This window comes from Amphiprion ocellaris, chromosome 15, assembly GCF_022539595.1.
Source record: "Amphiprion ocellaris isolate individual 3 ecotype Okinawa chromosome 15, ASM2253959v1, whole genome shotgun sequence".
NCBI lineage: Eukaryota > Metazoa > Chordata > Actinopteri > Pomacentridae > Amphiprion > Amphiprion ocellaris.
Window position 1 is genome coordinate 20,637,946 of NC_072780.1, and position 24,820 is coordinate 20,662,765.

Below are 24,820 nucleotides of genomic sequence, written 5' to 3' on the forward strand. Positions count from 1 at the left end.
TCAGTGCCAAGAGGTACATTTATTTTAGCAGCAGTTCGCATGGAACGTAGACAGTTACTAGATAGCAAGAGCCAGTTAACAGCTATGCTAGGAAGAGGACACGACTGCAGAAGTGAAAATAGAATGCAGCTCAGAAAACAAGAGCCTTGCAGTAAATTCTGATGAGTGTAGAGTGCAACCTGTTCTGTTACTGTTTCATGCTGAAATGAATGGTTACTGAATTGTAGCACATTATCAGGCATTACTGCTGTGTTTCTGCAGTTTTGTCTCCCAACACTTGAATCAGGGATGGGCTATGAAGATGAATAAAGTAGTATATTCTTCACTTTAATCCGTTAATAACCAGTTCCCAATGATAAACTGTTTGCATAGCCAGTTGTAGTCTAAGATCTAATAACCAGAGAAAACCCTGGAGAGACTAATTAGTGTGAAGTCACTACTTGGACCAGGTTCACACATGACTCACCTATGACAAACTGTAAAGATGTCATTCACACAAATTGCATAATACACTAGTCAACAAGATGCATCAGCCTTTTTTTTGTTAGTAGCTCTAAACGATGAATTTGAGTTAACCCCCCCAAATAGACATACACAGTATACAACAGAAATGACTACACTTCTGTGCACTGTCACTGAAATATCAAATGATTCCACATGGTGTTACCTGTCAATAACTGCATTGCTTCCAAGTTTACCAGTAGAGTGTTTCCTCTTATGAACAATCAAAAACAAGTATTTTAGAAAGATTATATTCAAAATACAAGCCACAAAGTAGAAACTCTGCAACACAGGTTAATGAACCTGTGATGACTAAAACAAAGGAGAGTCCATCTGCATTTTCCAGTCAACCTAGTTAGATGAACATGGTCATAAAATGACTTTTGGACCTATGTGCTGTGTCTATGTGCATGTCTGCATCATGGCTTGTCACAGAAAAGAATTGCCCGAGGAACTTAAAAATCAGATTGTGATACTCCGCAAAGACTAAAAAGGATGAAGGAAGATAAAATATCCGTCAACAAACAATCACAGCATTAATCAGGAGGTACAGAATGAGCCACAGTGCTACTAATTCTGCTGCAGTGGTTGTCCTCCCAAAATAATGCTATCGATCGCACTACTTGGTCACTTTATCTCAGGAAATGTTTTATATTTGGCACAGGGGTTATCATTGAAAATCAGAGTCCCAAAAGAAGCCCATTGGGAGCACATTCTTTGTTCAGATGAGACCAGTATAAATTTGTTCTGCTCAGATGGGATTCAACATGTTTGGGGTGAACTTGCCGTGGACTGCCACAGTGAATACATAGTCCTCACAGTGAAGCATGGAGATCAGGGGATGATATGAGGCTGCATGAGCAACATCTAAGAAGATGACTTCCAGTCTGCAGAAGCTTGTTATAAGAGGAATATTCCAGCATGTTAAAGTCTCTGAAGAACAACAGAACATCTCTGCAGACATTTGGTGTCCTCCATGCTGTTTCACGTAAGAGCAAACACGCTACTGTTCAACTTAGAAGTAATGCAATCAATGGAAAGTGGTGCAGCTTTGAATTATCTGACATGGAAGTAACACTTCACAACAGTATATTCACATCTGTTGTTTACTGTTGTCTGTGGTAATGTGTGTCCACATTATCTAAGTAGTAGCAGCAGGATAGTACAACAGAATTTAGTCAGTTACAATGTAAAGACAAAACATCTTCAAAGAAAACTCCACGCTGACCAAGTGGAGCATTTATGAGATCCATTGTTTTTGGATTGAAGCGGATGATAGAGAAGCGAGGAATCATTCGGTGCCTTAAAAAAATGAAATGGAAAAATGAATAGATTCATGACACGGCAGAAAAGAATGTGCACCACCGCTGACCATCATGACAGGAAACCAAAATGTGAGCAACTCCGCTGCAGCCGTGGCACCATGATGGATCTCAAAGGTCCCAAAAGATGATGAGATGAGGTGTTTATCGTGAGTGATCACTCACTCATATCTCAAATATGTAGAAAATAGGTGGGAAATCACACAAACAGATGCATGGTCCTTTAAAATAAATCAACAAAATGCATCTTAAGATCTGACAAATAATTCTGACCTTAGCTGACCAGTTAATTTGGCCGTTGATGGAGTTTGTTAGAGTTAGCTGTAGAAAAAAGCAAAGATTTACTGCACCACAAAAGCTTCCATATCCAATTTCCATTTGTCTAATTAGTTGCCATCTAGCTGTGCTGTGGAATTACTGGCTAGACTTAACTGTAAAACAATGAAATGCAGCTCCCACAGTTCTGGTCACAGGTTTGTGGGTACTATTGTAAATCAATGACAAGTGGCATTAAGTTAGGAGCCGGGGCAGAGTTGTATAGGCACCTGTTGTGTTTCTATAACGGACCCCTAGAACTGTGCAGCGAAAAGCTCAGAAATTTGGCACACTGATTGGGGTCAGTCCCCTGATTCTGTCCTCAAAGTTTCATGACTGTGCCTCAAGCAGGAGGTGTAACTTTTGGGCCATATGCTCACTTGATCCAAGAAATCCAATGGTAATGAAGTCTAGTTAAAAGCACCAAAAAGTCCACTAAGGTCCACATTAAAATTAATATGAAAAAGCTGCAAATGTCTCACAGGCCACAATTTTTTTTCCAATCTTCACCGAATCTGGCACCGATAAACTGCAAGTCTCACGAGAGCTGTCATATGGAGTTTTGATTTGTCCATTACAGCCTTATTATTGGTCTGATCAATAACTTTACCTTCATACTGTAAATATTTTTCCACTTACAAGACCACAAAATTCACAGGAATTGGTCAAAAGTTCTCTCTTTTCAATTCACGATTTTTTCCAGTGTCTTTTACTTCATATGTAAAGGAGATAGACACATGAAATCTTTAGTTTAGCTGAAAAACACATTTGAGCTTTGTTAAAACCAAATCACTTTTACATCCACTCCAGGTGTCAAAATCTAAAGACAAAATCAAGGTTAAAAAACAAGACTTTGGCTTTAGATTAGGACACCTGGAGAGGATGTAAAATGTATTTGTTTTTTCAGACAGCTCAAATGTATTTTTCAGTGCTGAAAATTTCCTGTTGCTGTCTCCTGTGCTTATGAAGTGCCTCTACATACTGTGAGGGACTTAACTCGGAACGTATTTCCAGGATATCGACATTCGATGAGCTTTCAGGTGTGCTTTTCAGAGCTCTTTCTTATGATCATCTAATGAAACAGAATTGCCTGAAGTTTAAGCAACATATCTGTTGCCACCACCACACAACCAAAGGTCTACTTTTACTCTTAAACTCTAATTTCTTCCAATCTGCCTGCCTAACTTCACTGACTGAGTGTTCATTTTTGAGCCACTAATTCCACATAAATTGTCAACTTAGGAGTTTAACAAGGTAAAGTTAAGCATGACACATGTCCAAATGGGCAGCATTCTGCTTACAGACAGAGGCACTCAGCTGGTCAGCCAGTCACTACTCTTTATCAGGTTTATAGATGGACAGGGTCCGGGCAGACGGGTCGGTGGCGTTGATCCAGCGTGGCATCCAGAAATGGGAAAGCCACTCAGCTCGGCCAGGGAAGTGCTTCTCAAACACCTGTCTGAAGTAGTAGGCCTCTTTGGTGCGTGGGGGGTTGTGAGGGAACGTCTTGTGAGCCTTCTCCATCTGGTTGTCGTTCACCTGAGAGGACACAAAGGACAGGAGACACACGGAGTTTAAACATCCAAGCCATGACTTCTGAGTGCTGGACAGAAAACATTTGTCCTGTTTGAAACTATTTTCCATCGCTAGGTGGGGAATTACATAGAATGCAAATGATTTTTCTCATTTTCTGCATTACATGCTGACAAAGTAATTGCTGTAAACGAACACTTTTTCACCAATTATGTCTGAGGGAAGTGGAGTGATTATAGCATTACCTGTCTGGAGAATATGTGAGTAATTCAAATGACTGTTTTCCAGTGAACTCGCTGCTCTTACTCTAAATTAAATCCCACGTCCTTGTATTTTAAAGCAGTTCTTTTTTTTCCACAGAGAGACATTTCTTACCTTTTTCTTTACCTCTCTGTTTAATCAGCTCAGTGTAAAATTCAATATCCATGTGTAAATGGACATAGTTGAAAATGCTTTTGCAAATCTGATGGAAACATTAACACCAATATAGACCTAATTGGCAACCAACGCATATATTTGTGTGCTGAGAGTAAAGTCGGCTTGCTGTGTATACTTTCAAGGTGTATTTACTCATTACCATTTGGATGATTAAATAATGCATGTATTCACAGACTGACTTTGACAAGGGGTTTGGTGGATGTAGGTATTTAAAAAAAATCCCATAGTAATTCTTTTCACGCATCCATGCAGCATTACATGGCAGGTCGGTGATCATCTGTTATAAGCTGCTGTGGCTTTTTCCTCCCCTCCTCTGCTCCCTGGCCACTAAGTTTGTCTTCCTGCTGTGTGCTGCTGTGTTTCACCTTCATAATATTTTGTGTATAAGCTGAGCATTGCATACATCAGTGATGTTTGTTCATGCTTGTTCAGCAGTGTTTTATATTTATACTATTTGCCTTATTAGAGACAACAGTTATTTACAAAATGTGTCTCTTCGGAGGTTTTAATGTCCTTAATGCACTTTTGGGTGTAATGACATTCTGGTAATGGTGCGTTTATTTGCTAACATGCAGCACTGTGGCTGTTTCCTGATGTCACACAGTTACATTTGATATTTCAGTTGTAAACACTGGTGATATTGATACTATATGTGAGAACAATCATGTCTGGCGTCAGGTCAGGGGATTGTTTCATTAGGGAGGAGTAGGCCAGTGGCCCCCAGTAACTGTGAAGGAACTGTTAACCAGTCAGCAATAAAGTCATCAGTAGTTCCTGCTGCAGCTGCACACCCCGTGATCATACACACCATCGGCCCTTCTGTCCTGTCCACATGTGTGAAAGAAGCTGAAACTAGCATTTGTTTTTAATCACAATACACTGATATCACCTCATGGTGTGTCACAGCATCTTCTATAGCAGAGTCCTCCTAGTTACCATATTCAGCCAGCTAAACAATTTAGGGTGCACCTAACTAAAAGAGTTAGACACATCAGAGCAGCCAACGTAAAAAGTCTGTCCTGAGCCCTGACATTGTTAAAATAAATTAACCTTCTTGTTGTTTCGGTTTATTTGTGTAGTCAGGCTTCATATTAAACCAAAGTGAATCTTTTCAGGGTAATATACACTACCAGTCACGAGTTTGTGAGCCACCTGAAATAGTTTTCACTTCACAGGCATGCTTGGTCAAGGTTAATTTGTGGAATTTCTGGCCTTCTTAATGGAATTGGGACCATCAGTTGTGTTGTGAGAAGTCAGGTTGGTACACAGTTGACAGTCCTATTTAACAACTGTTAGAATCCATATTATGGCAAGAACCAATCAGCTAAGTAAAGAGAAACTCCAGTCCAGCATGACTTTAAGAACTGAAGGTCAGCGAGTCTGGAAAATTACAAAAACTTTGAATGTATCCCCAGGTGCAGTCACAAAAGCCATCAAGCGCTACGACAAAACTGGCTCACATGAGGACCGCCCCAGGAAAGGAAGACCAAGAGTCACCTCTGCTGCTGAGGATAAGTTCATCGGAGTCACCAGCCTCAGAGTTCTAGTAGCAGACACATCTCCACACCAACTGTTCAGAGGAGACTGCACCAATCAGGCCTTCATGATCAAATAGCTGCTAAGAAACCACTACTAAGGAAAAGCAACAAGCAGAAGAGATTTGTTTGGGCCAAGAAACACAAGGAATGGAAATTAGACCAGTGGAAATCTGTGCTTTGGTCTGATGAGTCCAAATTTGAGATCTTTGGTTCCACCAGCCATGTCTTTGTGTGATGCAGAAAAGGTGAATGGATGGTCTCTACATGCATGGTTCCCACCATGAAGCATGGGGGAGGAGGTGTGATGGTGTAGGAGTGCTTTGCTGGTGACACTGTTGGGGATTTATTCAAAATTGAAGACACATTGAACCAGCATGGCTACCACAGCATCCTGCAGCAACGTGCCATCCCATCCGGTTTGCGTTTAGTTGGACCATCATTTATTTTTCAACAGGACAATGACCCCAAACACACCTCCAGGCTGTGTAAGGACTATTTGACCAAGAAGGAGAGTGATGGAGTGCTGTGTCAGATGACCTGGCCTCCACAGTCACCTGACCTAAAACCAATCCAGATGGTTTGGGATGAGATGGACTGCAGAGTGAAGGCAAAAGGGCCAACAAGTGCTCAACATCTCTGGGAACTCCTTCAAGACTGTTAGAAAACCATTTCAGGTGACTACCTCATGAAGCTCATCCAGAGAATGTCAAGAGTGTGCAAAGCAGCAATCTAAGCAAAGGGTTTACTATTTTAGAAGAATCTAAAATATAAAACATGTTTTGACTTATTTCACACTTTTTTGTTTACTACATAATTCCATATGTGTTCATTCATAGATTTGATGCCTTCAATGAGAATCTATGTAACGAATCATGAAAATAAAGAAAAACCATTAAATGAAAAGGTGTGTCCAAACTTTTGGTAGTGGTAGTGTACATGATTGATTACTGGTTCAACACCTGAGTACAGTTTAGATCCATAGTAACTGTCTCATAGTGCATGTTATTCCCTCATAGCAAAGCAAGCAGCCTCGTTGATGGACCTCTCTCCAGAGTGTGTTTCTGGGAATCTGCTTGGGATGCAGACTTCACATTTTACTCAGATTACCCATAATACCCACAGCAATATAAAGGTAACAATGTAAACGGATTCATTTACAACTATGCACCTCTACCTTTCTGCAATATGAAGTAACTCAGTGATTTGATTTGTCCATCACACTAGTCATGAATGATATTACACGGTTCAAGGAGTTCATTTTTCATCATGCCCTCCCATTCATGGATGTTCCTACATTGTTTAACCTTTTATTCTCCTGAAAAATATCCCTAAACTCAGTCACCAACAGTTTCACAACTGTAAACCCAGCCTGAACTCCACAGACCCTACGGAAAAAAGGAACACTAAGGAGAATGTTGAAATACAATAAGCCAGTCTGTCCCCATCACCAGGCCACAATTACATCTGAAGTACTGACTCCTGCTTAATGAAAACTCTCAATTCGAGGGTACATAACAACTTTATGGCAATGAGTCAGTAACACTGATGTCATGGAGTGTGTTCTAAAAATTCTCAACTGCAACTCTACCAAAGTGGATGCAACAGAATAGAAGCACAGCAAATGCTACACACAGGGACATGAAGTACCACCCAGCAGGACAGTTGGGAAAAATGTTTAAGCCATAAAAGCTCAAATATGGGGGCATCTGGCATCCTAATGCCACTCTTCCATCACATACATCTTAATTACTGCATATTTTAAATGTTTGACTACCCATTTGTAAACATGTAGCGGATTATTATAAAAAGTTCTTGTGCATTTTAGCAAACACAATCTGTAAACAGCTATTAATATATAAAATCCCACCTACTGAGTGATCAGAACTCATATAAGTAAGAATAATTTCATCTTATTTATTATTTATTTTCTATTTATTGATACCTTTTCATCACAATGATGGTGAATATATTGTTTTACTGGAAATAAGAATGCACCTTTACTCAGTGAAAATAAACAAGGTTATTTAATGGAGGGAAGATGCTTGTACCTGCATATCTTATCTAGCATTTGTATTGGTTCTGAATGAAATTATTTATGCAATAACTCTATGCAGAAAATATGTCAAAAATAACAAATTGTGTGAATTTATTGAGCTTCCAGTCATGACTGCTGTACAAAGCTCAGTGTAAGTAGAGATTCATTAAGGCCATGAATGTTGTTTTGGTGTATCTGCAGCACTGTCAGTGGACTTTTTAAAGCCTACTATACACTTGTTAGGTTGCTGCCACCAGAGTCTTCTAAAACAGCCCCTTCAATGAGGATGCCATCTGTTTGTGCAAACTATGCAGTTTTTCATGTGTTTGGTCATCAGTCACTTTGTTAATATTCATCAAACATTGAAGAGGAATCTATGTTCTCTTCTCAGCAACACACAACCACTCAGCTGAGCACAACTTGTGAATCATGCGGAGATTCCCAGGAAGGCCGGGACATGAACCACAGATCTTCTAGCTGCAAGGCAAAAGTGCTAACCATCAAGCCACTGTGCAGCCAGAAGCAGTGTAATGTTTTCTATTTCTTGTATTTGCTGAATGAACAATGTACTAAACTATGACCACAAAACTGAGCTACATGCCAAATTGCCATTTTTACGTACCATTACAGCCTCCCTAGAGAGGGCTCAGTTTAGCACGAGAAACGGCCCTAACCCAGCTTCAGTGTTATTTCTTTTGTTCCTGCAGTCGTACTCACCATAGACTCCAGATGCTCCTGCAGGCAGAGGTACCAGGACTTCTTCAGTGACATCATGCCATCACTGAAGGCTTCTTTGCGTCTCCACAGGATCTCTTCAGGGATCAGGTTGAGACCTTTAAAGGAGTCCCTCAGCAGGTACTTCTCCACTCCATGCTGCTTTCAGAGGACATGCAAAGCAAAGCTAGAACGCTGCTTCCAACAATTACTGGATACCTTGGACAGTGAAATGAGCACTGACCTTAGGAACCCTCATCTCCTCAGGCAGGGAAAGGTAGTATGCTGTGAACCTGTGGTCCAGGAAAGGCACTCTGAGCTCCAGACTGAAAAATAAAAAGCAAAATATACATTACAAAGTGCACAGTTCATCATAAGACCACCGCGTTTGGATGATTGTGAGACATAAGGGTAAAAAATACAACAATATTATGTCCACTGCTATCAATCGTCAGTCTTTCATTTATTTTAATGTATTTATTTACACTATAGTCAGTATTAACTTAGTGAGATTCCATTATTATTAAGATTTACATTATTTAATTTTCTTCTAATTGAAACACATTATTAATGCTGGTGTTAATGATACATTATTGAAGCTGCAATACCTTTCCATCATTCTGCTGTTGACCACTTTATTTTTCCCCTCATAAAGGATCTTTTTGTGATGTTTTATCAAGACCACTGAAACCAGCTTCCCTAAAAGCTGCTGCACAATATTAATTAGTGCAACTTCTGATCTCGGGTCAGTATGTAAGTGGTTTTCTGCCCAATTAATTAACTCACTTACTGAATAAAAGTTTTTAAAAAATGCTTGTTTGTGATTACAAGGATGCAGGCAGGATGGATGGCATTTTCAGTAACAGAAATTTAATGATCGACAATTTTAAGCCATTTAAGTTGTTAAATCAGACAAAATGCTAATTAGTGGTTACAGCTTTTCAAGTTCGCTCAGAAAATTTACTGCATGTCTTTTGCCTGTTTATGTTACAAGAACATTATGGAGGGTAGTTTTGCTTCAGGAGGAGTTCTTTAGAAAAGGCAGAGGCTGTGAGTGAAGAGTTACCCGTGTGCAGCAGTGGTCCGATCGGCTCGGAGAACATCAAACAGATAGAGCTCCTTCAGCAGACGAACGCTGTCCTCTGCTCCTGCTTTGGCATTTGGAGCCTGAAAGAGAAAACCTGTTCTGTCAACTCTTGTAGTTTATAAACTGCTCCTTTCAGAACAATTAGCTATATGCTATATTAGCTATATGTCTGAATAAATAATAATAATAATACATCTTATTTATAAGCCATGCCGCTATCTTGCAATGATACAGAATTCTTCAACAAATCCGTAGATCCAGACTACAAGCCACATCACTGCCAAAATCTAATCACTTGGTATTTGTTTCCTTTTTGACCTTCCCTGAAAGTTTCATCGAAATCTGTTAGTCTGTCTTTGAGTAATGTTGCGAACAGACAGGCAAATGTACGTCAATCGTCATATAACTCTGCCGCCTTCCTTGGTGGAGTAATAAACACCTTATTATGGTAGTCCCAACATGTTTGACTTGGTTACATTTCCATCACTTTCTGAACAGAAAGTCAGATTAACTTGACACTTGTGTTGTCCTCAGGTCATTCTGACCCCAAATAAAATCTGTTGCCATCATATACTTTTATGTAAACAAGGTCTATTTTCCATAAATTCCAAAATCAAGGGAAAAAAGTGTGGTAATGGGTTGGACTGAAGTCAGACTAAAGGTATAACACAGATTGATTGACAAGTTATACAACATACTTGAAATAACAGTCAATCCAGGCGGGGTCATTTTGACCCCAGAGGACAAATGGTGCATGGCAACTGGGAGGCTATTACGAGGGTTAAAGGCTACACACAGCATGACAGCTGTTTTCTCTGTTTAAATGACTGATTGCTGATGATTTTAGCAACATTACATATTCCATGACAGAGAACTGAAAACCAGTGACTTGGGTCTGGAAGATCGAATAAATCTTTTAATAACAACAAATTCAAGGTCTGTGCTGGTGCTCCATCAATCTAAGGACTCCTACTTTAACTGCATCTCAGAATATATTCACCAAAGACCAGGTATGCAACAACAAAATACACTTCAAAAGAATATACTTGTACAGCATTGCAAGTAGGACCTTTATCCACTGGGGGTCAGCAAACACAAGCTTTTCAACTGTTGCTTTGCATGCCTTAAACATACTTCCCTCAGGAAGTTTAGTTACTTTCAGTTATTTTCCTTTGTTGAATCAGTGCCTCCTCTACTCAGCTAAAACACATTTTGTATTGCTTGTTAATCCCCAAATTAAATCCATTTTACACCACGATATCATTGCCACAGAGCTGACGTCAGTGTGATAAAAACCGAACTTGATTACTATGGGTTTCTTTTGCTTCTAGACTTTGAAACAGTTGGAAGTCATTGTTTTGGCCTCCAGCATCTTCAGTTCTGAACTGAAGAAGGCTGTCAGAAGAGAGGTATTCATGTTGACGCATTTGTCTCAAGTTTCAACAAGCTGTCTATCAGCTACAACATGCCAGCAGAAGGGTTAGTCTTTAAAGTTACAGACTGTGTTATTTGTACAAGTCTTGCATGATGTAATAACTTACTAAAAGTTTCAATCTGCCTTCCTGCAGCCAGAACCTGTTTTTGTGAACTTCTTGTCTTTTCTGACTGAGGTAGACACCAAACTGTGAATTGTGTGTACTGTTCCACCACTGCATTTCATCTAACTACCAATTGATTATTTGAATATACAATGATAATGTTGTATTTGAAATTTTACTGAAATAGAGTTGTCAGGTGAAAAAAATAAATAGAATAAATCTACCCCAACTGTACAGGGAGTCTCTAAAGTCTGGACACATAGGAAATCTTATTAACTGTATATTTTTTTTGGCCTCCACAGATTAAATATGGCTATTATATTAAATATCCACTACTACTAGAAAAGTTTGGAGTCACCCCGGCAATTTCATATTTTCCATGAAAACTTACTCTTTTATTTATGTGCTAACATGATTGCACGAGGATTTTCTAATCATCAATTAGCCTTTCAACACCATTAGCTAACACAATGTACCAGTAGAATACAGGAATGATGGTTGCTGGAAATGCTTTTCTTTCAAAAATAAGGACACTTCTAAGTGACTCCAAACCTTTGAACCGTAGTGTACGTTTGATTAATTATCAAATATAAATAAAATTCAATATATTAAAAAAATAATACATTGAATAAAATGTTAAAAATTTCATTTCTTGATCATATGTATTTTTGCATATATGTCCAGACTTTAGGGACACTGTGTAGTTCGACTGATTCATAGACAGTGAGTGACTGCTGGAGGACTTGCCTTGTGAAAGTAAATGTATCCCTGAGTCAGTTCATCAGATCCCTCTCCAGAGAAGATCACCACACTGTCTGTCTTCTCCCTGATGTACTTTGAAACCAAGTACATCCCTGCAGTGGAAAAAAAACTGAAATTAATTCCTTAATCCCAGTTCATCTAACTGAATAAAGACTACACCCCACTGTCAACACAACAGTAAGTCCCCAACGCTGCTATTCAAGGAAGTTTCTCAGAAACGTGGCTACAACTGAAAAGGAGGTTTTCAAGGAGGTTATTTTTTCTATTGTTTTCAATTTTTTATGCTAGAAGATGCTTATATTATGGCAAAAATAATTAAACTAATATATAAAAATACTTACATACCGCAAAATCCCGGAATATAGCGAAAAATGCACGACACCAAACACAATTTAAAAGTCTGCGATACAATGAGACCGCAACACATGGACCGCGATATGACGAGGGACCACTGTATAGTATTTTTTTATTTTATGATAAATTATTATTAAAGCTCTGCTATGCAATTTCTGACAACTACTGATAAAGGGTTGAAAAATACTATCGGAGGTTCTTTTAATATGAGAATAAATAAAGTCGAATTTTCTGCAAAAATTGCAACAAATCATAAAATGAAGTGATATCCACTTAAAACCTTCAAATCAACATATGATCATATCAGATATCATGGAGAAAAACACTAAATATGCATACAAAACAAATGTAATGTTAATGCGTAACCCTAATTTCATTTTTAGCTGTGTGTCACTTTCTGCAGCTGTGACTGTATTTTTTTTTTTGTTGTTTTTTTTTTTTGGATCTGCACACCTCCATCTGCTGTATATCTCAGTCTCTTCTAGATGCACTTACTCAGACTGGGGTAAGATATCTGTTTCATCAGACAGTCAGTTGTCCTGTGATTAACTCTTATTTGAAGATTTGACATTTTTGCGGACAGAATAACCAATGAAGATGTTTTAAAAACACTAAACGCAAATTATACGCTACTGAACAAAATTAGGAAACGACGAGCAAAATTTTTTGGACACATCTTAAGGAAGCAGATCGTGGAATATATCGGCACAGCTGGAAAAATGAATGGGAAGAGAGGACAAGGCAGACAGAGAATGAAAATGATAGACGGACTGACATCATGGCTACACATGGAACGGGCAACAATCACAATTCAGAGAGCAAAAGATCGGATTAGATGGAGAGAAATGATCGCCTACACTGAATGGCATGGCACTTGATTGATTGACATTTTTGCAGATAGATAAGAGCAGTGTTGTTGCTGTTGGATTGTGGCACGATTAAAATCCCATATGCTGCTCCTAGTGGCCTCTTTGACCATTTTACTAAGCTCACCTCTAATTCAAACAAGTCAATCAGGAGGAAAAGGAATGTGGTGATGCAGCATATTCAGCCACATTTTTGTCACATCAGTCTGCACAACTGTAAAGTCATTCAACTCTCAGTAGTGTTGCTAAGTCCAGCAGGTTGAGGAGAGCTACTTCACAAATACAGAACCCGGCAAGGCAAGAGACGTTAGAGTTGTACCTTCCTATGTGATCAATGAGTCAAAGCCAGAAAATATCTACTTTGCAAAAATGTTAAAGCCTTTAAATGGACTCAGTGTATAAACTTAGTATTTTCGGTATTCTGTAGATTTCATGTAGTGCTACACGTTGCACTCACCAACAGAGGCACGTATCGTGGTGATGTCGTAGGTCTCCAGGTGGAAGATGACTTCCTCCACAGCTTGGATGCCTTCTTCTGCCGTGAAGCTCACCTCGTGGTGTTCACTGCCAATGTGAGCTGCCACCTGACAAATACGAACCAAATGGTGACTAAAAACAAAGAAAATCTGTGTTTTTTCTCCAGAAGTGACAATAAATGCTTCACATCACAAACTGTAAGAAAAAACGTAATTGAAAAAATAGTATTACAGCCAACCAATTGTTTGCCTCTGAAAAACAGCCAAGCTGCAGTTTACACTTATGTCCGTCCAGACTCATTACACAGTTTCAAGAAAAAGTATGCAAACTCTTTGGGATTACTTGGATTTCTGCATAAATTGGTCTTAACATGTGTTGTGATCTTCATCTAAGTCACAACAATAGACAAACACAGTCTTAAACAAATACCACACAAAAAAATACATGTTTCCATGTTTTTATTGAACACGACATGTAAACATTCACAGTGCAGGGTGGAAAAAGTATGTGAACCCCAAGGCTAATAACTTCTCCAAGAGCTAATTGGAGCCAGGAGCCAATGTGGAGTTCAATCAATGTGAATAGATTGGAGGCGTTGGTTAAAGCTGCCGTGCCCTATAAAAACAAACACACCCGTTTTAAGAAGATCTTTGGTGCAAGGCATGGTTCACATCATGCCTCGCACAAAACTTCTTCTTCTTCTTCTTTCGTGTTGACGACCATGCCTTTCCACTTTTCTCTGTCATACGTTGCATGTAGTACAGTGTTGGCCTTCGATGTATTTGTCCAGTCCTTGATGTTACCTGTTATTGCAAGATTCTCTATGCTATTCCTCCTCATCACATGTCCTAGGAATTTAATTTTTTCTCAATTTGATGGTTGCCAGCATTGTTCTTTTCGCATTTTGCTCTGGTAAGCACTTCTTCATTGGTTACTCTTTCTACCCACGATAGAAGACCTACGATCAAGAATTGTTGACTTGCATGAAGCTGGAAAGGATTACAAAAGTATCTCTAAAAGCCGTGATGTTCATGTGAAAAAGACACAGCACTTCAACATCAAAACCTCATCCCAATTGTGAAATATGGAGGAAGGGACATCACGGTTTGGTGCTGCTTTGCTGTCTCAGGGGCCTGTCTTCAACGGAAAAAAATTCACAGCAAACATCCCAAGAACATTGCTGAACTGAAACAGTTTTGTAAAGAGGAATGGTCCAAAATTCCTCCTAATGGTTGCGCATCTCTGATCTGCAACTACAGGAAACGTTTGGTTGAGGTTACTGCTGCCAAAGGAGGGTCAAGCAGTTATTAAATCCAAAGGTTCACACACTTTTCCACCCTGCACTGTGAATGTTGTCAACATATAATTTTTTGTGCAATATTAGTTTAAGCAGACTGTGTTTGTCTATTGTTGTGACTTAGATAAAGATCAGAACACATTTTATGACCAATTTATGCAGAGATTCACGTAATCCCAAAGGGTTCACATACTTTTTCTTGCAATTGTATATTATGACCACTGATAGGTGAAGTGAATAACATTGATCATATTGGTACTATATGGTGCTCTGCTGGAAAATCTTGGATATTAACATCTGTGTTGATGAGACTTAGAAACCAACATAAACGTCCCAGAACAAGCAAATGGAAATCTTATATCTCACTGGCCTACCCCGACAGGAAAATGCACCCCACCAGATCACAAAAACACCAAACAAGCAGAAACATCTTGAGGCAAATGACATTCACCCAAGATGTTGATTTGACCTCCAAACTTCCAAGACCCCATTCTGATCAAGCATCAACAGGATGCAGTGGAACAAGTTTAATTCACAGACGCAAAACTGCACAACCCAGAGTACCCAAAGGATCCATTGCCAACATCCTGGTGCCAGAACCTGTAGGACACCCTGTGAGATATTCTGGTCCAGGCCCAATGGTTCAGACCATTTTTGACTGCATAAGATGGACCAACATGATATTAGGCAGGTGGTCATTAAGTTATGTCTGATCAGTGTATAGTGAAGCCTTTCTAGGGTGTAACGTTCTTGGATGTGTTCAAACACTTGCAAGGACCTTTGACCATCAAAATCCCAACAGTTCACCCTTTAGTCAACGTGGATGTTTCGCCACATGTAAAAAAGTTTCCTCCAGGTGTTTACAAGCATGAAACAGACATGGGGTCACTGTGATCTTTCAGAAAAATCTCATCAGTTCATCTTTGTATCCAAGTGAATTTTGTGCAGATTTTGAATAAATTCCCTCAAGGCATTCCTGAAGTATTGCATTCACAAGAACAACATGGACGGAAAAACTGAGAACAGTATGTAACCATGGCACTGTCAAGCCATAAAAACATGTGAGCAGCACTGGCATGAGGGAACGTGTTACATGACCATAAGAACCAACCTTGCGAGCAGCGAGGATATCTGGGCTGTCATCTGATCCGATTGAAAATGTCTGGATGGGATACTGCAGCTTCTCCTCTTTGGCCAGTTTCACCAGCGTAGCAGCAACCAAACTGGAGTCCAGACCACCTGAACAACAGACAACATGAATCTGCACCACTGACACACACTTCAAAAAGAGAAATGGTCTTACTAATACAAGGTCAGCCACTAGGGGTGATTGTGAGGTAAAATTTAGAAAGTCCTTCTATTAAAGGGTGTACAAACTGGAATACTTTACCTATAGCTATCAGAGAATGCTCCACCTTTGTCATTTTTAAGAGACAGTACAAGGCATAGCTGATAAGCAATCAAACTTGTGAACATTGAGAAAATCAGGCACTTTAAAAACAGGCACTTAACATCTGTAACTCTGTTTTTCTTTTATGCGTGCGACACCGGATGGAAATCAGTCTTGTGCTACATCCAGCTTATTTACTGCAACCTTGTGTCAACTTTATGAGATCGTTTGTTCATTAATATGCACTGTACCGTCCAACTAAAGAAATGAAAAATGAAAACAGTTCCTACGCATTTTTCATTTCGATATTCTACACTTTTCCATACATACAGATTTTTCACACCACAACTGAGTACAAATAGCTGATGATTATTAAGATGCTTAGATCTAACTGGTACATGTATGGTACATTCTGACTCCGTATTAAATCTGCATGTTGAGGAAAATCTGTGATGTGTGTGGTAACATAAGACTAAGTGTGCATATTAACTGTCCTTCTTTAGTAGGTACACTGCTAAAACAAACCCCTGAATGCTGAATAGTTGCCCACCAAATTAAACAGAACATTCGTTTAAATATGGTATTATCAGTATAAGAAATCAACATTTCATTTCCCTGCTGCTCCCTTCAAAAACATCACAATATATTCTTCGCTCTTCTCTCCTTCCTCAGCCATCATGCTACCACTAACAATAAGTCAACACCAACTCACCTGAGGGTAGCTGATGTGTGAATGAAACATTTTGTTTTTATTCACTGTATTTCTGACAGTCTTTTGCAATTTATTGGTTGCACATGTTCATACAATAATGATCATGAAAACAACTTATCAGTCAGCACAACTATGTGATGTCTCATTTTGGAAAACAATTGCTTGAAGATTAAATAACACCTAACCAAGGCCAGATCAATTCACACGGGCAGTCAGACAGGTCCTTAATGTACTGCAGATGTCCAAAACGTCAACAACAAATCAGAATGTATCTTATTAATGATCAACCAATTAATGTCAGTTAGTGTGTGCTCACCAGCTTTGTTTATGTTCACACCAACATGCAGGCGTAGTTGCTAGCTGGGAGCAAGTGCATAATGGTTTGATTCAATTATTTTACACAAGAATCTGATGTATGTAAAGGAACTGAAAATTTCATGAAACAGCCACAGGAGCAGTTTGTTGTCCATTCTGGAGGAAGTTACCTGACAGAAGACAACCGATTCTCCTGTGGGACATGAGACGTTTCCTCACAGCATTCTCAAACAGGGTTCTGATGTTGCTTTTCACGATTTCCTCATCAAAGCCTGTGGACACATCAGTTTTTTTTAAATATCACACAAAAAGTTAACCAACTACATAAATTAGGTGATGAACAGTTTCCTACTTGTAGTCAGTCTCTCCACAGTGTCACAGATGGCATGAGCAGGCTCTTGTGTGCAGCAGTGAAACGGCTCCATCTGAAGGGACTGAACTTTCCCATTTGGCTTCAAATCAAAGACCTCGAAGTGCCCGGGGAGAAAGGGAACAATGTTGGCAGGGGTGGCATGGGTAATGTTTGTCAGGCCTGTGATCAGAATAGTAACGAGTTAATCAATGCAATCACAAGCTTTGGAAAGAGCCAGATTCCACAAGGGGTTATACATCATGTCCCAAAAGTTCGTCCTCCCCAGAAGAACAAAGTTCAAAGACTGAACATGCAATGTAATCAATTTATTCAATAACCAGTATTTCCCCTTTTCACTTTGACCAAGGCTTTCAGTCCTTCAGGTGTGGATGGTTCTATCTTCCCCCACTCCCACATAGCCCTATAGTTGAGCTGTTTCATGGTGGTTGGTGGAGGACTGGTAAAGATGCAACTGTTCAGGATTCCCCAACAGTTCTCAATTGGGATGAGGTCAGGGGAGTTTGGTGGCCATTCCTCCTTACACAGAAAGCCAGGTAGATGCTCAGAACATCATTGCTGAGTCACATGGGCAGTGTGAGCAGGGGCACCATCTTGCATAAATACCAATTCCGAACATTTGTTTAACATTTTCCGTTCAGTCACAGGCCCCAATTTTTTCCTCCTGCCACAACTGGAAGTAGTACCTTTTCTAGACTAGGCCATGGTGACACAACACTCCCAAATTTTGGTTGTGAAGAAGTTTGTATGCTGGGACCTGACAATTTGACCAGACAAACAACCGAACAGTACCTGATTGACCAGGTGGAAGCCATTTTGGTGACAAACAATCAAACATGTTGTCCAGCGGGGAGAAAGAACTTTTGGGACATGGTGTAAACTGTCCCATTACCTTTGGCCTCGGAGCAGACTGCAAGGAAACCATCGTCTGTGAGTAATTTGAACAAAGGCCGGACACCATACGTATCTCTTCCTAGATGGACTTTTCTGTTGGCAGTGTCCAGCAGAATGAAAGCAAAGACACCATCCAGGAGAGAAGCCATCTTCTCGATGCCAAAGCGGTCATACAGATGGAGCAAAACCTCACCGTCCATTTTAGTCTGGAAATCAAATCCAAACTGCTTTTTCAGCTGAAAAAAAAAACAAACATAAACAAGGTTATTTTAGTTTCTGTCACATAAAACTGTATATCTGTCCACCAATAAAAACACTGCCATAGACTAAACTGACACTATGGTAGCACAAGCAGGCTTCTCTCTACTAAGAGTAAAATTCAACTTAGATCATTCAACTTTGCAGAAAAATTCTGTTAAACCACGGTTCAAAAGCAATGTCTGATTTTCATTGGTTAATTTTCATAGAATTTTTATTTATTACTACTTTTGTCAGATTCAAATAATTTCTGTGACCATTGTGGGTTATTCTTTCATTAACTGAGGGGTACCAACAATTTTGTCCACGTCTGTATTTTCATCACAACTCCTAACCAAATTCAGGAGATCCCTGGCAAATATGTTTTCATCCCTCTAAACCCCTCTCCGATTCTGGAAAAAAATGCCAAAATTGCACAATTTATCAAAGCCAGAAACAGAAAGATAAGTCGGATGTTCAACTTTCTGACAGTCTTCGATCAAATCATTTGTGACATGCAGTTCCATTGTGAGAACCAAAATCGGAGCCTACAGAGCTGTGATATTTCATTAAAAATCCATTTATCCCACATGTGTCATTTATAAATTTGTCAGATAAAGTGTGTCTGTCAATACAGACTAACGCGTTCAGTTATGAAACAACCGTCTGTTGTTACAGAACAAACCAAAGGGTGCTGAAGACAGACATTGGATGTTTCACAGCAGCAGCTGGCCACTTACCAACTGATGGTTGTAAATTTCTCCATTGTAGCAGAGCCACAAGAAAGGAAACGTCTTGATGCGCAAGGGCTGCATGCCATACAGCTGGTCGACAATAGCCAGCCGGTGGAAGCCGAAGCAACAGTTGGTGAAGCCGTTGACGTTCTCAAAGCGGAAAGCATCAGGACCCCTGTGGGCGATCTTCATGGCATTCGTGCACTGGACTGACAGGCACTCATCACTGCCAAACAAGGCCCAGATACCACACATTTCACCACTGTGGAGGATGGACAGAAAAAAGACGCAGACATTAGTGATTAGCTTGCGGTTTATACCTACAGAATGAAATAATCTAAAAAAGTTAAATAACTGTGGTCAGGGGTGAAGCTAAGGGGTGGCCACTCCTCTGGTCACTCACACAACAATAGTGAAGGCTGTTAGAGGGTTACACAGTCACAGAACTGGAGTTACATCCAATTCAATTCAATTCAATTTTATTTATATAGCGCCAATTACAAGTCAAATTGTCTCAAGATGCTTTACAGAACCCATATGCCTGAACCCCCAGAGCAAGCCCTAAGGTGACAGTGGCAAGAAAATACGGGGCCCCGGAAGGGACATGGAGAAAAAAAAAAAACAGGAAGAATTCCGAGAAAGTTTCTCGGGATCTCACAAGTTTCACTTCCGTAAAGTTGGAAAGATATTCACAGATTTGGACTTCCGGCATAAATAACTCATGAGATACACGTTGATAGTCAAATATCAAATCAAGAGTTGTAGTATGATCAGCAGGAGCCAACTGATAGTTAGACAGAATGTAATCTTTCTGCAGTACATAAGAGTGAAGCTATTGAATTGTATTATTAATAAAATAATAATAAAAACAAAAAAATAATCAAAAATCCTTAAAATTATGAAAAACATTTTTAATGTCAAACCACGAGTTGTAGTATGACCAGCAGGAGACAATTGATGGCTCCAATGATTTTGGTGACACTACAGTACATAAGAGTGAAGTTATTGAATTTTATTACTAACAAAATAATTATAAAATAATAAAAATTCCTTAAAATTCAGATATTGTACTTAATATCAAACCAAGAGTTTCAGTATGATCAACAGGAGCCAACTGATGGCTCCAGTGATTGCGGTGGCACTACAGTGTACAAGAGCAAAATTGTTAACTTTTATTACTAATAGAATAATAATAATAACAATAACAATAATAATAATAATAATAATAATAATAATAATAATAATAATAATAATAATAATAATAATAATAATAATAATAATAATAATAATAATTCCTTAAAATTATGAAAAACATATTCAATATCAAACCAAGAGTTGTAGTGTGACCAGCAGGAGACAACTGATGGCTCCAGTGATTTTGGTGACACTACAGTATATAAGAGTGAAGTTATTGAGTTTTATTATTAATAAAACAATACTAAAACAATGAAAATTCCTTAAAATTCAGATTTTGTATTTCGTATCAAACCAAGAGTTGTAGTGTGACCAGCAGGAGACAACTGATGGCTCCAGTGATTTTGGTGACACTACAGTATATAAGAGTGAAGTTATTGAGTTTTATTATTAATAAAACAATACTAAAACAATGAAAATTCCTTAAAATTCAGATTTTGTATTTCGTATCAAACCAAGAGTTGTAGTGTGACCAGCAGGAGACAACTGATGGCTCCAGTGATTTTGGTGACACTACAGTATATAAGAGTGAAGTTATTGAGTTTTATTATTAATAAAACAATACTAAAACAATGAAAATTCCTTAAAATTCAGATTTTGTATTTCGTATCAAACCAAGAGTTGTAGTATGACCAGCAGGAGACAACTGATGGCTGCAGTAAATTTGGTGACACTACAGTGTATAAAAGTTCAGTAATGTAATATTTGTGTAGTGCCTCTCTTCGCTGTTGCAGCGGTTTTGCTATTTGCAGACGGTCCCTGTTCACTCGTTGTACAGCCAGCTGCTCATAGACACCAATGTAAGTTCTGCAGCTTGAAAGACAGCTACTTTTGATCAAACTGGCCTTGTAGCACATTGTCTAGCTTACAACGATTTGAAAGAGGCACCGTTTATGTTTTGACAACATATATCTCAAGAGTTATTTATGCCGGAAGTCCGAATCTGTGAATATCTTCCAACTTTACTGAAGTGAAACTTTTGCGAGAAAGTTTCTCGGGATTCTTCCTGGGTTTTTTTCTCCATGTCCCTTCCAGGGCTCCATAAGAAAAACACCCTTTTAACAGGGAAAAAAAAGTAACTACTATTTTTCTAGCAGAACAAAAGAGAAACCATTTCTCAGCACACAACCAAGTAGTTCTAAGCAATCAGAAAATGTTTTTACTGCTTTTGTAGCAACTCTAATATTTTGTATGATTGTCATTGGAAAGTTTAAAGAGAATGTGAAAATATACCTGTTTTCATGTGCAAATCAAGGATTTGTCTGTACATGCTCTATTAGTTAAAGTGGGCATGATTTAGGTTTAGCTTCAGATTTACACTGCCAGTCAAAAGTTTGGACACACCTTCTCTTTCCATAGAATGAGAAAGTGTGTCCAAACTTTTGATTGGTAGTGTAGTTGAAGCTCTTGTACAGACTTTTAAAGGATGCTGTGATAAACAGACATTGAAGATCTCTGGAAACAAATTGCTGAGGAATGACGTCTGACCCAGAACCTGCAGCCAAAAGAACAACACTAAAGGATGGACACAGTGTGATGTCTCACACTGGTAGACGTCCTGAGCAGAACCAGGACACTTCTGACATGAATAACAAGTAGTGAATATTCTGCACTTAGTATAGCACCTTTTAGCCTTAGTAAAGTTGGACAAAGCACTTCATGTACACACACACAAACACCTCGCCTGCACTCAGAAGTGATCTGAGATACAGTATCTTTCTCAACAACGGTTTGCCATATAGAAAAGCTGCCAGCTTTCCCATTTGCACTCAAACAGCTCCAGCATGACTGCTGCACCCATACCAGTTTTTCATGTAGATGTCTTATGCAGTTTCATTTGTAATTATCCCGTGAGCTTCATTAACAATTCTAACAAAGAGCATAACTTTAGCCATTCCAGTTAATTAAGGATTACGCGGAAATGCTTACTATACTATACATGAGTTCTCACGCATTTCTACTTGACATTTATGTTTGCATATGAAAATGACGAGTAAGGGAGTAACAAAAATGCTTTATGCAGAAAATGAGGTATTGTGCCACCCTAATGTGATTAATGGTCTCAGCCTGGCTAAAAAATACCTGCCTCCATTACTTCTGTGGTGTGCAAGTGCCAAAAAGCACTTGTTTGCCAAAAACACTAATTCAATACAAATCCTTAACAGTTTTAAAGTTTAGATTTCAGGAAAAGCCTGCAGAACGGTAAAAAAAAAATGACTGTCAAGTTAGAATGTAGCCCGATAGCAGATTTATTCTCCAGCACTACAATGGGCCTTAACATGTACCAGCCCAAGTTGAACTGCTGAGATAAAGTTACACTATTTCAACACAGGACACTGTGCTCTACAACACTGTACACTTTTTGTATTCAAATACCTGCAGCAGGGTCAGAGAAATCCAAACTCTTAATGAACACAGGAAGGCTGAAGCAATGAGGGCTGAACACCAAACCTGACTCCCTGTGATTACAGCCTGGAGAAAGGTTTGACCCGATACCAGCCAATGTGCTCAACTGAGTATCAGCTTTATTGTCATTATACAGTAGATAATGAAAGGGCATTTGATTTCTTTTCTTATATACAAATAATAGACATTAATAATAATAATAATAAAAGCAAGGACAATGTACAAAAATTCGAAAAAAAAAAACTAGATACTGTAAAAAAAAAGTTTGGGGTCACTTAGAAATGTCCTTTTTTAAGAAAGAAAAGCATTTTTTTCATTGAAGGAAACATTAAATGAATTAGAAATTAAGTCTAGACATTGTTAATGTGGTAAACAACAATTCTAGCTGGAAACGGCTGATTTTTAATGGAATATCTCCATAGGGGTACAGAGGAACATTTCCAGCAACCATCACTCCTGTGTTCTAATGCTACATTGTGTTAGCTAATGGTGTTGAAAGGCTAATTGATGATTAGAAAACCCTTGTGCAATTATGTTAGCACATGAATAAAAATGTGAATTTTCATGGAAAACATGAAATTGCCTGGGTGACCACAAACCTTTGAATGGTAGTGTATATTATAACAGCCATATTTAATCCGCGGAGGCAATTATAGTTAATACATACATACACACACACACACACACACACACACACACACACACACACACACACACACACAATATATATATATACATACATACATATATATATATATATATATATATATATATATATATATATATATATATATATATATATATATATATATATATATATATATATATATATATATATATATATATATGGGCACGCACACAGGCACACACACACACAAGTGACATATTGTGCAGAATTGCAGGTGAGGACCCCATGAACACTGCCTGTGCCTGTAAATTAATTTTTTAAAAAACCTTTTACATTTTCGGTCATTGTTTCTGTTCATATTCTAGAAAAGCCTTTAGTTCCAATAATAAACTAAAAACTTTTGAAAGATGATGAAAAAAATGTGTAGTTTTCTGAGCTGCTCTGCTGTGCTTGAGAACTAAAGATTTAGCAGCTTTTACGCTCAACACATTGCTGCTCCCACGCCGAGCTCCATTCAAAATTTCACCGATTCTAAATATGCTTCGCTCCAGCTGTCAGCGAACAGGTAATGAGCAGCTTTCTGATACTACTACGTTTCATTGTGTAACTCGGCGACAGCCATGTGTTTCTGGTTGAACCTTTATTCCCTCCAGCATCTTCCAGTTCACGGTGCTGCTCGCCGGTTAGCAACGAGAAGCAAACATGCTGCTGAAGGCTAGATGCTGGGTGGCTCATGTATAAGTCCAATTTTTATTCACAACTTATTAAACTGGGGAAATGCTCAGCAATTGTTCCATATGTCCGTGTATACTTTTAAAATTATTAGAAATTAAAATAAATTCAAAATTAGTTTTTCAAGCCGAAACTCCATTCAAGAGGAAGTCATTGTTTCCTGCCACTTTGCCACGGTGTAAAGATATTTCATCAGAATAATGTGTCGCCACTTACCGTGATGTTCAGATAACGACAGCAGGTGGAGACTGTACTGACACGACCAAACTGATGCAATCACGGAGCCGCCGACGTTATGAAATTGCCTGCAGTGAAACACACCCACTGTACACTGCCTCTTCAAAATAAGAGAGCACTAACCTACAAGCAACGAAAATAGAGAGAATATACTAAAAAGAAGACTATTACTCTGCAGAAAGTAATTCAAGGGA

General features: G+C 38.8%; 1 protein-coding gene across 1 annotated transcript; it reads right to left on the reverse strand.

Annotated features, from left to right (window-relative positions):
• On the reverse strand, nt 1–24,705 carry asns (asparagine synthetase). Its single transcript, XM_055017884.1, has 12 exons — nt 24,606–24,705; nt 19,436–19,691; nt 18,457–18,694; nt 17,547–17,726; nt 17,365–17,466; nt 15,889–16,016; nt 13,461–13,587; nt 11,769–11,875; nt 9,463–9,563; nt 8,641–8,722; nt 8,400–8,555; nt 1–3,677 (listed from the first exon to the last, which is right to left on the reverse strand). The coding sequence occupies exons 2-12, from the start codon at nt 19,682–19,684 to the stop codon at nt 3,471–3,473; spliced, it is 1,677 nt and encodes a 558-aa protein (XP_054873859.1). The 5' UTR covers nt 19,685–19,691; nt 24,606–24,705; the 3' UTR covers nt 1–3,470.
• Nucleotides 24,706–24,820: the final 115 nt, after the last annotated feature.